At 30.9% G+C, this 14,727-nt stretch overlaps 1 protein-coding gene across 1 annotated transcript in view; it reads right to left on the reverse strand.

Annotated features, from left to right (window-relative positions):
• The window catches only part of LOC113394040 (probable chitinase 10), a 106,803-nt gene extending 106,127 nt beyond the window's left edge, over positions 1 to 676 (reverse strand). The window contains exon 1 of the mRNA XM_064215737.1: positions 465 to 676. Coding sequence (XP_064071807.1) covers positions 465 to 467 — 3 coding nt within the window. The 5' untranslated portion in view covers positions 468 to 676. The remainder of the gene's footprint in view (positions 1 to 464) is intronic.
• Positions 677 to 14,727: the final 14,051 nt, after the last annotated feature.

The raw sequence follows: 14,727 nt of genomic DNA on the forward strand, positions 1-14,727 counted from the left end.
CTTGAAAAAGATTAACATTTACGTTTTCAAAAGTTTAAACGTAAGTACGTACGTACATTTAAAGGTCACCAAGTTCTATTTTTGAATTGAAAATTCAGATTTTTATTAATAATAAAATATTTATGAAACAATAGTTTAACTGAAATCGTTAATTGCCTGAGACTTATTCGTTTATTGATCAAAATGTCGCGCATAATTTGTATTGATTAATAATTTGATATTTTAATGATTAATTTAGTCACATTAAAACCACTGAGACGACATTGCATTAATATACAAGGTCTTTAAATATTTTAATTAATTTAGCATTTAAAAAACGTGCTATAAAAAAATATTAATACGCAAAATATTTAATCACACCTTTTATACTGAATATTGACACAATCTTCACATGAAAAAAAAAAAATAGATTATTATATAAAAAAAACCCCCGAATATTCTTTTATATTCCATAACAAACTTACCATTATTTAAAATTCCGCGCAAAGAATTACACTTGAAACAATAATATCTGCACCACAACACTTAGAGTAACGCAAGTACAATCGGCCACAGAATAAGATAACACCGAGAGAACAGTTCACTTATTATAGGAAAAACTTAGCGTTATAAAACATGTCTGTCCTGTCGCCTGTCACGGTGGAGAGACGGTTGTGGACTGAATCGAACCGAAAGTGCGGTGTTTCGCCCCGTTTACAGATTCAAGCGGTGTGCGTGTGCGCACCGGGCCTAACTGTCTTGATACTTTGGTGTGAATAATGATATGATAAAAACGAAAGTGATTTATTATTAATAATTATATGTATGACTTCATAATATTGGATACATGCAATGGTTAATTTTTTTTTTTTTTTTTTGTTTTCTTATTTAGATAGATTCCATTTATATTTTGAAAGTTCTTCGAGTAAATTTAATTCTTAATATTCTTCATCAATTACTAAATAATTTATTAAATAGTCTCTCTACATTAACAGTCAATCTCCTAAAATAACCAAACGCCGTTATCGGGAGTCGATATTTGTAAAATCTATTCTAAGTGGATATTTATTATTTATGTTTCAAAATCAATTAATTTTATTGCGTTTATAAATCTTATAAATCTTTCTAAAGCACAGATATTTATGAATATTTAAATTCAAATATTTTTATTTTTTTAATATAAATTATGAAAACTAAAGTTATTAAAAAATTATGAAAGTTTTGAGCTTCAAATTCAACAAAGTTTCACGAATCTAAAGCACTCGAAACTCAACTACAAAATATTTGAAAGCTCAAAAACTTATTTTAAAACCGCTTACACTTTCAAGTGCTTAATTCAAAGCCGCCTCAAGTTATTTACTGATACGGAGTAACAGTTTTATTTAACTTACAAACTAAGCTTTAAGTTTTAAGCGTCAAAGCTTTTTCGTATTACGACAAATATAGTCTCAAATTTATTAGAACTAGAATTTAAAGTAAAACTAAATACAATTCCAGTTCAATTTTTATTGTAGTTCTTTAAAAATTACAGATTTTAGAAATAAAAAAATATACAGTAATATCATAGTAACTAAAATAATAAAGGATTTTTACAAATTCGAAGACTAATTGTTTCCGTGTATAAATATTTCAAGTATCAAGACTAGTCGAGATACAATTCACAAAAAGTTTTTGTTAATCGTAAAATTTTTACACACGTTTCCTTTCACCCTGGACGAATGTCACCTCATATGTGTGACCGAGATGGCTATATCGTTCTCATTCGGTCGGTCACAATGCATCGAAACGTTTCGTCACTTCCTTATTTAATTATGAAAAATTATTACCTAACGTCATTTAATTGCATACCTTCGTTAGGGCATAACAGGAAACTGCTATCGAAATGGAAATGCTGCTGACATTTTATGACCATTCCACGCATTTATGATTTAAGCAGTGAATGGTATATTTTAATATTAGAATACATTTAATTATTTTATAATATGTACATATATACTGTTTTATGTCATATAGGTAGGCAAACTAGCAAAAGGCCCAATAAATGGTAAGTAGTCACCACTGCTCATAGACATTGGCATGATATATTAATCATTATCACCAATGCATCACTTTGGGAACTAAGATGGTATATTCCTTGGTGGGTGCACAATGACTTACCCTTCAAACCATAACACAGAAATACTAATTATTGTTATTTGGCGGTAGAATATGTGATGGTTATACCTACCCAGACGGTCTTGCACCTAGTCCTAGGGCCAAGTATATACATACATAAATATCATGATTGGTATTATATACTAATACTTTTTTATACAATATCTACATTAAATGGGGATAAATTGTCCGGTTATATGAATGTCACACTGGACAGACAACCTCCTCTTCTATAAAGACAAAGTTTGAAGAGTCACCGGAGTACAGTTTTTCGTGATTAGGCAGAAAAACATCCGAATTTCAGATTGCCGCTGAGAAGTTATTAGCTTTTTTATAAAACCAACAAACAAATACAAATCAATGATTCCGTATAAATTATTATATCTTTAGAGATTTTAAAGTATGTAGGTATTGATCAGTATAATTTTAGCGTTACGATTTCTATATAATTCAAGTTTACGGTCTAAAAGTCATTTCAAGGACGCTATTAATTAATCAATTCTAAATATTCAAGGTCATTGATCCAACACCCCTATATTTATGACTTCTTTTACAATATTTTTTATAATGACCAATTACAATTCTCGTCAATAAGTAATAAGAACTCTATATATATTTTAAATACATTTGATAAGATTATCAATAATTATGGATAATAGCTTAAATTATAAAAACTTATGTTACGTGGCTAAATAAATAAGTAACAATTTGTTAAATAAGTAACAAAGGTAACAGTGGTTGTTTAAAGAGCCATTATTTACCTGTATAAATAAATTAGTATCAAAATTTAATATTAAAGTTTAAAATTTTTCGTTTTAAAAAATTAATACAATACCTAAAGAATATTTGGTTAACACGAAATTCTAGCATTCTGTCAATATATAATTGATCTACATTCCTCACCGGTGGTTTTTATTTGATTTAATTAGTTAATCCGGTAAAATAATGTATCGGAAACAAAACAGTACTCGTACTTACTTAAATAATAATGTCATTTGTTACTTGGTGATAAGGTTTTGTCTAAGTCCATCTGAGTAGGTACTAACACACTGATCACATTTTCTACCGCCAAACAGCCAAAGCTTAGTATCGTTATTTGGCTTAATCAGTGAGTACCATTGCAACTACAACCACAAGGTACCTACATCTTAGTCCCCTAGGTGGCACATTGGTTACACGAGAAATAATTAATACTTCTTACCATATCTATTATTAGTGGTGACCACTATCAAAACAAAAAAGTATTTATTTAATTTCTGTTAGTAAAATTGAGAAAATTTTTAGGTGACATATTGTTAAGGGAGGCCGGGAGCATTCGCCTGTAAATCAGTCCAAGACTCGATTTTAAGCATTACGTTACTATATTTAGTTTTTGAGCAAACGCCTGCAGTCAAATCAGCTATTTTTGTATACAGATTGCGTACTGTAATGTTCAGTTCTTCTCACTCACTTATGTTATGTTCGAATCTGTTACAATACAGGTGAGGGACCCTCCCTATAAATAAGGTATACTAAATTTATGCAACATGTATTCAAAACATATACAGTGCAAAAGATCTCATGTAATTCAAGTAAGTAAAAAACAAATGCAACCGAAAAATATTCCGCCTTTGATCTTTACCGTCATATGCTATAGTTTAGCTAGTTCATTAAGAATATTCGCTACGTATAAGTGATGTTTCGAATTGTATAATTAACAGTTTAATGTTAACAAAAGAGAATTCAAGTTACATATTAAGTTGTACCACGTGACGTTACGTAATATTCAATCATACGTCAGTTGGAAGTGAAAGCGAATCGAGACGTAATTGGCAAGAAAATTCTTGACAAAAGTCATTAATTAGACGAACGTTAACATTTTAGTGAAAAACTGCTGACACTTATTGTGTACACTTGCCCGATTTTTTTTTATTTAATATATTTTTATTTGTGAACGGTTCTGTACGTTAGTTCTTCCTTGTTGTATTATTGTTTATGGGAGGTGAATGAGCCAGTGTTAATTTCACGAGGATATTGTTGTGGATTCGATGGTTTTTACGGATCAGTGTATACTGGTTTATATTCTTGGCCCATTTTCTCACCTGACTAATAGTCGTTTAAAACAAAAATAACAATATATTCTTTGTTCATTTGTTAACCCTTAATAACATAGATACTAAATGTTTCAAATAATTGGTTAAAAATAATGATTGTTGAAGAATTAATAAATCAAAGTAGGCGGTATGTCGGGGTATATATAGATTATATGTCCTACTGGTGGTAGCTTCACTTAATATAGTTTGTTAAATAATAGATATTAGACATTACATACATTACTCTGATCCCAATGTAAGTAGCTAAAGCACTTGTGTTATGGAAATCAGAAGTAACGACGGTACCAAAAATACCCAGACCCAAGACAACATAGAAAACTAATGAACTTTTTCTACATCGACTCGGCCGGGAATCGAACCCGGGACCTCGGAGTGGCGTACCCATGAAAACCGGTGAACACACTACTCGACCACGGAGGTCGTCAAGTTTGTTAAATGACGATTCAAAAGTGCTTGTAAAGACCTACTCAAGTAGGTATAAAGTATATTTTGATTTTGATTTTGATACTGCCAAATAGCAATACTTAGTATTTTTTAATTGTTGTATCCCGGTTTAAAGAATGAGAATGCCAGTATATTTACAGGCACTGGGTTCATAACGTCTTAGTTCCCCAGGTTGTTGGCGCATTGGTGACATAAGATATAATTATTATTTCTTACAGTACCCATATCTATCAATAGTGGTGACCACTTACCATCATGTGGCCCATTTGTCAGTCCACCTGCTATATACTACTTACTTATTTACTCGAATATTCATTTATAATACAGAATTAATTTTTTCAATCGATCAAAACCAATACTATGTTATAACATGTTAATGTCACATTAATTATTTTATATATTTTATTTATTACCTTTTCAAATATTTATTTGGTTAGTTATTAACTGAAAGCTCAAATAGCTAGTTATTTATTTTATTTTTTTATGTTAATTTAATAGGTATCTGAAAATACCTCTAGAGCGGAAGAATTGCATTCAAAGTATAACTACGCGTATTACCGGCTTTTTTCTTAGCAGTAACGAGTTTTCAGTAACGACTTGTTTGAGAACTTGTTAAGATATTAAATTGAAACAGGAATTGGAAAAGTTTTTTTCTCTGGAAAAAAAAGAGAAAATATATTTTAACGTCATGTCAATGTTATTTTCATATTTTATTATTTAAAAATTGAAGTCAAGATATACATATATTAAGAGCCAATAGTGCAATGGTTAACGGGCCGCCTAGCGATGTAACAAGTCGCAGGATCGATCCTGACCCCTTGGGCTATTGTCGTACCCATTCCTAATACAAGCGATAAGCTTAAAAGGAGGGGTAAATAGGAATATTAGTAATGCCTTTATTAATTTGGGGCATTCCTATTATACTTTGTAAATATATATATATATACATGTTTAAAAGGTCGTGTATATATTTTTCTTTCTAGTTATGTTAAGTACAAAATAATAATATGAATTAACTGTAGGAAAAAATCGATCAAACTGTTTTTACAATTAAATATATAACTGCCGGTTTCATTTACAAATAAAAGAAAAACTCCTTGAAAAGGATATCCGTAAAGATACATGAAAATAATCTTGACTAGATTTATATTATTTTTTATTATTGGAATAGACTATTAGCTTTGTTAAAGAAATATGAAATATTATCATAGCCAAGCTTGACCATACGGTTGGGTAATGCTATCAATAATTTCGGCGCTTTACAAAGATGCAAGTTTCGCTGTAAAACAATTTATTAGTGCTAACTTAACAAAAATAAAAACATTCTTTAATCAAGTTGCTCTACAAACAATTATCTTCAATTGAAATTATTATTGTATTGCATCTCTATATAGTATAAAACAATACTTCTCACCGTACGCTCAGTTCTTTCACCTTATCAAAGCTAGGTTAAATATACAAATAAATTAATATTTAACTTCATGCCCTGCGTGAAAATCAACTGTATCCACGCTTTTTTTATCATATAAATGGTCTTTGATCGATTTGGTTTGAATTTATTGATATACCTTTGCCTTTTAAGTTTTTTCTTGTTAAAAAAAAAACCTCATAATTAATCCTTTTGTTCTAGCCTAATTCCGGCGTTTTATTGTAATAATTTGAAATTCGCAAAGTCAAGGGAATTTATTATGCGGTAACGAAGTAACAATTACTACTTCAAAATATAATATCTAGATCATCATAACAATACTTCAATCTAATACAATTCCAGAGAACAAGCAACGTACCTAAAATTCTTTGCAAAAGCCATTCGAGTACTGACCAATTTAAGGAGATCCTCGCCCAGACGTACACGACCGTCCCTTCTCTTCGGTTCATGTATGACAAAGGAGGGGAGAGAAGGTCAAACAGTCTAGCCGCCAAGAACTACTTTCACCACACTTTAAACATTTTGCAATTGACCTTAATATACCGGTGTTGCTGCAAACTCGCATTGGAACAATTATTTAAAATCTCAATGCATTTAGTACCTATTGCATACTTTAAATGACCCAATGTAAAGCAACGAAAAGTTTGCAAAATACGAGCGAACATGTTCGCGACGATATAATAATAATAATAATAAAATACTTTATTTTACATCGAATGAAATAAATATAACACAATATATAAAATCTTCAAAGAACATATATAGCATATTATTGCTATAAAACAATTTCCACCAGACAATATAGAGCGTCGAAATATGAATTTAAACAAAGAGACACGTAATCTATGGCATATAATATAAATTGCATGTTTATAAACACAAGAATACATAATATGTAATAAATGTATACATATATATTTAATATGGCATTAAGATATTCATTGATTTTATACAAAATGTAAAGTCACCAGTTAACTGCCCAAGATTTGTGTGCAAGGTATGTATAAATTCATAAGCATTTTTGCTTCCATGTTCTAATTTTTTCATTGGACAGGGAATCGATATGACTGCGGTGATAGGGCTTAGTGCGAGCCAGTGTAGGTAGGTACTCGACTCTAATTCTACCGCCTAGCAGGAATGATTCTGTCAGTGTATCTAAAGGCACAATGGATAAACCAATTAATTTCCTGAGGTTTTTTTTGTTTTTAAATTTAATTTACAACATCCACGGGCTCACAGTTGCCCGTGCCTTTTTTTACATTTTAGGTACTTTTATAAATTTCGGCGTTATTTTATATTTTTACTGAACATCAGCAGATCTTCGCTGGACTTCGAGCTTGTCGTCTTCTTGGAAGACGTGGCCCACACTGACTTTTTTTTTCATTTTAAAATAATATATTAATAATCCGTAATAAATAATATATAATATATAAAAATACTGTATATAGTAGTTTTTTTTTGGTTCCTAATGTTGGTAGCGCATGTAAGGACTATTTAAAATTGTTTACGGCGCCAATGTCAATGAACAGTGGCAAATATTTGACGTCTAATGGGCAAATTTACCCATTGAATAATAATACTGTCTTAGAAATTCTGACTGATATTGACGATTTATTTAGAGACTAGACCGGGTTTATTAATTTAAGACCTAGAATCCATTGTCTTACATGCTAGCAAATATACCTACTAGAGGGCAGTTATTTATAAATAATATAATTATCCTCGCATATACATATATAAAGGCTCAATAATCACTACTAAATAAAATGTATACAGCTCTTTACTACCAGGAAGTATTGCTCGCTTATAGAAACTGGTTTCAACTAGAGATAATGTCACTTAGTGTTACTTGAAACGAATATTTAAATGATCGATCACAGACGTGAGTTCAAAAGATATTTTTAATTCGGCCATTACTCTCTTAATATATTTCTATATAGGGCATACGGAACCCGACGTTGTCCTTTCTGTATATATATTATACGAGTGCCAACTGTCATCGTGATCGGTTAAACGATAAAGAAATTGCTTCACCTAGCGGTGAGTTTCAATTACGTACGCTGTATAAAACATTCTGTGGCGATATTATATATAAACTTTCATTTCTTTTTTTTTAATTATTTTCATCAATAGAATAGCGTTGTTCTCTCTTGGATTCTAACCCTAAACTGTCAGCTGTCAAACCGGTTTTTTTTTTTTTGGTTGCCAGCACTTTACCGCACAAATGGCAGCAAATTAAAATATTGCGTGAATTTTTGAACACATATTTTATTAGCTTCACGATTATCGGTCAAACGATTAATTTCATTATGCTATGATATATAAATATACGTATAAGATTCTGTTCTATCTATATCTATAATATATCTATATTTTATTGTATTGGATCAATTGAATAATCACTTATTTTATTAAATTGTTTTTTTTCTATTGAACAGAAATATAATCAGTCCTGTGTGTCAATAAAGATATTTTGAAAATAGAATACAGATCTGTCGTTATATAAATAATTTATGTTGAAATAGCCTTATAGAAAATATTAAGGATATTTTTTATTGAATTTTAATTCACAAATGGCTGCCATAAAAGTATGAAATATTTTTACTATAGCAATTAATTCGTATACAAAATACCAAAAGAGTTCTCATATATAAAACTATAAATATCCATTAAATAACTTATCGTAAATAATTACCTAATATTTCAAGTAAATAAATAAAAAATACCAGTTATAAACGACATAATTTCTTAAAAGCGACGAATAAACCTTGGAGCAGAGGAAATAGTCTAGTGACCGTATGAACAAATTAAACAGATTTATAAAAGTATTATTCATTAAAATGCATATATTAGAGATATATTAGCCAAGCAGGACGCAAAGGAATTAATTTAATTATCACGTATGTTTTTTTTTTTTTAACTTGGAAATTGTGTCTGAAAGACAAGAGTAAGAATAGAATCGGGTATTATAAAAAGGCAAGCTTGATTAGTAAGTTATTTAACATAAAGGTTGCGTGGGAAAGCGAGTCGTTTGAATACAAAAAATATACAAACTAGGCCTTGCGATTTTAACTACGTTGATGAATTAGGTTCCTACAGTGTGGTCGAGTGATTGAAGTTATTTGTTACTGTTCTTTGCCTGAAAGCTTTAGCGTCAATTTTTATTACTCACTAGCCGTGTGTTTTGATTTCGTATGGATAACATTAATACAAAGTTACTTCTAAAAAAAAAACCTAGAAATTTCCAATAAATCTTTTTATTGGATGTTTGCTCTATAAAATAAAGCTACGTTCAAAATTTTAGATATATAGACTCCATAGTTTGGACTGTGCGTTGATATTCAGTCAGGAAAAAGATTTTGTAATAACTAAAAATCTTCCTTAATAGAATAGCTATTTAACGCAAAAAGGAATTTAAAATCAGACTATTTAGATTGAGACAAGCAAAGCTAAGTTCCAAATATTTTTTATTGAACAGAACACACATAACATTAACAATAAACCTTAAGGCACTTCAATCTATCCAGCTTCATAATATTAGCATAGATGGTTTTACATTTTCTACATAAGTGTGGGCGAATATGGGTTGACGTTTACAGGGCAGGAAGTGAATCGATCAAGTACCGGTTTACTGTGAAAGCCTCACGACGCTCGCCTACAAAAATTACAATGATATTATTTATGCTGAGTAAGTACAGTTATAAACACATTGTTACATGCCTATATACCCTACAATATATATGTTAATGATAGATAAATAAGATAATCTTTATTTAATTAAGCTAACAGTAGTCCCTTACACTTATTTAATTTAAGATTGCAATTCATCTCATAATTTATGGCAAAGAAAAACATCTCGATGGAACCTACAAGCTATGTTTTTGAAGTACATTGCATCTAAAAAACGTAGTGGATCACTAAAGTATTTTCGAAAAATTCCTCATCAGATGTCATTCCGAGAAGTTTAATGCTTACACAATTTTCTTACATTGAAATAAATAAAACGACGTCGCCGCTTCACTCGCGAAATGTAAGGATATTTTTTTTTAAACTCGACCCTAGTTCCTGCCGTCTTGTATAGATTTTGTGTTTATTGTTTCCATTAACCAACATAAACAATATGAGTCATTTCATCCAGGAATGTGAAGTGTTCTACCGAGAATGTTAGCTTCTTTTAAATTAATCAAATCATCTAATTTATATTTAATCGGATTGAAAGTCTTCGAGTATACGCCTTTCACCTATAAAATACGCCTTATTTATTGACATTTTAAGCTTTCATTATTTGGTAAATGTTTCAGTGAGATATATCATTAATAACTAAACGGCAACACTATTCGACCTCCGTGGTCTAGTAGTCTGACCACCGGTTTTCACGGGTACGCCACTCCGAGGTCCCAGGTTCGATTCCCGGCCGAGTCGATGTAGAAAAAGTTCATTAGTTTTCTACGTTGTCTTGGGTCTGGGTGTTTGTGTGCTATACTTCTGATTTTCCATAACACAAGTGCTTTAGCTACTTACATTGGGATCAGAGTAATGTATGTGATGTTGTCCAATATTTATTATTTATTATTTGTTATAAGTTCACAACTGATTGTGAAAACCCACGAGAGTTCGCGGGACACCTGGTCTTAATGAAGTTGCTTTCGCTTTATATTATGTTATCACAGTGAAATAATATTGTTATTAAAACTATTCATTAACCGTATACAAAAGAAAAGGAGACTAAGAAAAAAAGAAGAAAGGAAACGGCCTAATGGAGGGGGCGTAACGCTTCATTCCTTACGTGACGACTTCTGCCAGTTCACTCTACTGTAAGTCGGGTAAAAGAACTTCGTTTCAAAAAACATCGGACCTTATGTTAAATAAGTTTTCAACCGACGATTCTTCCTCGTGTGAATCAGGTATACTATGTCGTTTGTTGCACTCCTGAAAACGTATATCTGAAATGTCATGATGATTCAGTGGTTAAGCCGTAACAGCGTAACAAATCAATAAACAAACTCAAGCGTAATAAAATATTAATAAGATATCATAGGTTATTTAAAGCCGAGATGGCCCAGTGGTTAGAACGCGTGCATCTTAACCGATAAGTTCGGGTTCAAACCCAGGCAGGCACCACTGAATTTACATGTGCTTAATTTGTTTATAATTCATCTCGTGCTCGGCGGTAAAGGAAAACATCGTGAGGAAATCTGCATGTGTCTAATTTCAACGAAATTCTGCCACATGTGTATTCCACCAACCCGCATTGGAGCAGCGTGGTGGAATATGCTCCATACCTTCTCCTCAACGGGAGAGGAGGCCTTAGCCCAGCAGTGGGAAATTTACAGGCTGATTATGTTTATGTTATGTAGGTTATTTAAAAAATCTTAATAAGAGAAGTTAGACATTATGTTCACTCAGATTTTCTGTTCGCTGACAACAACAAACTGTCCGAACAAAAGCTGAAGTAAGGTCGTTCACACAAAAAACTCTCGTCACGGACAGTCTGATAAATGTTGATATTAGATTGTCGAGTTATCATTGTTTTGTAAACAGGTTTACGAGAGTTTTGTTTGTAGATTTGCTTTTAGACGTCGTAAAGTTAGCGGACGAGACAAGAGGCCGTTTTCAGATTGCGATGAGAATACTTAATGAAGATTCAATTTAAAAAAAAAAAAGTTTGATCTGATTACTGCATTCTTAACACGTATAATATTACATTTACTTAAATTTAAATATAAATTCATGAGTAAGTTCTTAAATTCTTCTAGATTAGCGGGATTATTCTGTTTGGTTTTTATTTTGTTTTATAAGATTTAACAGCCGACGACAACTACGTGATAGTACATTAATAAAAACATAAAGGATTCCTTTGTTAATTACTTTTAAATTATAGCAGAAGTTATTTGTGCAGTACCGTTTGGGTAGGTACCCCATTTGTCACTTTTTTACCACCAAACAGCAATTTGTTTTCATTATTGTGTTTCTATGTACAGACAAACAAAAGTATGATTTTAGATCATATTGTTGTCAGGGCGTTAATGGTTAAACGTGGTCTAAACTTCTTCCAGTGTCAGTATCTATATTTGAAGGTAAAGAAAGATCATCGACGCGCTGCTAATGGTGAGTGACTTAAGCAGTATTACGTGAAGTCTCTGTAATTCGTGTCTTTGATCACACCGTAATCATTAAACCTTCAAATATTTTTATAATTAAGACTAATTTATTCATAAGTATATAAGTAGCTTATTTTCCTCGTATTATATATAAATAATGCCAATTGTTTTTTCGATCCCTCTCCTAGCGAATTAAATACTGTTTTTTTTAATACTTAATTTTAATTATATTCAGATGCGGCTTAAGGTACTCGCTCATTTTATTCGTATGTCGCTCGAGACGATATTTTAAATACTAAAAAGGTATTTTTCTCAAGCAAAAAGTTTTGGTTCTTACCTCACAACTCTGCTCTAATAAAGATTGCTGGATATATAAATATCCCAAATTTATTAATTGAACACATGAATCTTTAAGCATGAGATTAATTCTAAGAGAAAATTATATAAAGATATTATCACTGATAAAATATTAGTTCGGGAAAAGTTGTAACGAAGATATACAAAGAGAAGACGCAAGGTTAAACGCTACACAATCACCGTTTCGACGGAGACGGATATAAGCTCCGCATTGTATAAAGAACTGTCGAAGATTAAAATGAGCAGGGCTTAATATAAGGGTTTCCTAAAGGAAAAAAATCCCGACTCGCTACGTCGCTTTTCGGAAAATTTATTACATAAGCCTAAGAACAAGCGACGTTTATTTATAAAAGATTATCTGACTGGTTTACTTGAGTATTAAAGTTTAATATATATGTTAAGTTTACTTATATTGTATATATTATATATTCGTCTTGGTCCGGACCTATAGGCATAAGATAAAGAGGATGATGATGAGGATGGATTGCGATAGAGACCAGTGGCAAGATCTGGAGGAGGCCTTCACCTTCGAGGGGAGGGGTCCTTCTTAGTTATACGTATATGATTAAAAATTTTATTTTTGAAAAAAGAAACATATTAAGAAACTTATATAGATAATAAGAATATTTTGTTATCATTGTAAATTAAGGCTTTTTATTTTATTTTATTATTTATTAATATATGGATGGATATTATATCTCAATCACACCAGAACGGCTGAACGAAATAAATTAAATTTGCAACCGAGATTGAATTCAGTCTGGAATAGATGCCACGCCTAACATGCCTAACTAGGTTTTTATCAATAAGGTCATAAGATATTTTAAGTAACATACATGTCAACATCGATATTATAACTCATAAGATAAAATTCATTGATTGGACCTACATCGTATTATTTCTAAGTATTAGTAGGAACCTACCAAGGACGTTCGAATATTTGTTCGGACTGGTTTTAGTTTGAGCTATGCGTTTTGTTTGAACAAGAATTTCGTATCAAAAACAACCAACAAACTGGTAACGAACAATATATGATAAGCAGTATTAAAAATATCACAGTAGGTATATTTTAAACGAAGAATACTTTGTGTTTTTTTTTATTATTTAAATTTAATGACAAATGAGTATAATGGAAATTATGTTTATAATTAATTATTATGATATGCATTAACGTGAAAGTAGGAAATAATTTTATAAAAGGAAATTTCATTTTACAAATATTTTAATTATAATCCAGATGTATGGATCTTTGCAACTTCACCGTAATGCAAGCAATTTATAATTAAATAATATCTTCTTGATCTGGACTCACGCAACTGGCGGAAAACAAAAGAAAAACTATGATATTTATCTGATTAATTGGAAGACTTTTGCCTTTCTGTGATGGTGTATCACTAACGTATAATTTACTTAAAACTTACGAAAAGAGCAGAGATGGCCCAATTTTAACCGATCGTTGCCGGATCAAAAAGGCAAGAATTACTGCATTGTCATGTGCTGAATTTGTGTTTATAACTCTCAGCTCGGCTATAAAGGAAACCTGCATGGGTATAATTTCAATGAAATTCTACCACAAGTGTATCCACTAACACGTGTTGAACCAGTGTGGTGAAATAAGCTCCAAATCTTCTCCTCAAGGGGAGACGAGGCCTTCGCCCAGAAAGACATTTACAGAATATTTTTAAAACAAAAAATGAATACAGAATACATTAAAAGCAATGTAAATTTATAATTCATTCTTCACAATGAAATACTTATGGCTACATGGAGCTAACGTTAAATTATGAAATGAAATACACTTAATTTGGGTTCAGATAAATGGCATTTCATATAAAATGTATGTAAAAATAATGAAAAATATCTTTAAAAGAGAATGTAACCTGACTTGTTTTGATATTTTTGATTTGCAGTCAAAATAATTCGTTCGTTTCGCAAGTTCACAATGTGCTGTACAAAAGATTGCTTTCCATTTAAATTCGTCTAATTTTAAGTAATTATTATTTGCTAATACTTGCCACTTGTAATTCAATTGTAGTGAATAAAAAAGTCTTTGTTACAGCCCAATATCTCTATTAAAAAGTATTTAAACTTTCAATGAAAGTCGTATCTTCTCTTTTAACTCAAGTTCTTAGTGTTCTTGTTATAATAAAAAAAAAAAAAAAATCATACG

The sequence above is a fragment of the Vanessa tameamea genome, chromosome 9 (assembly GCF_037043105.1).
Source record: "Vanessa tameamea isolate UH-Manoa-2023 chromosome 9, ilVanTame1 primary haplotype, whole genome shotgun sequence".
In the NCBI taxonomy this organism is placed as follows: domain Eukaryota; kingdom Metazoa; phylum Arthropoda; class Insecta; order Lepidoptera; family Nymphalidae; genus Vanessa; species Vanessa tameamea.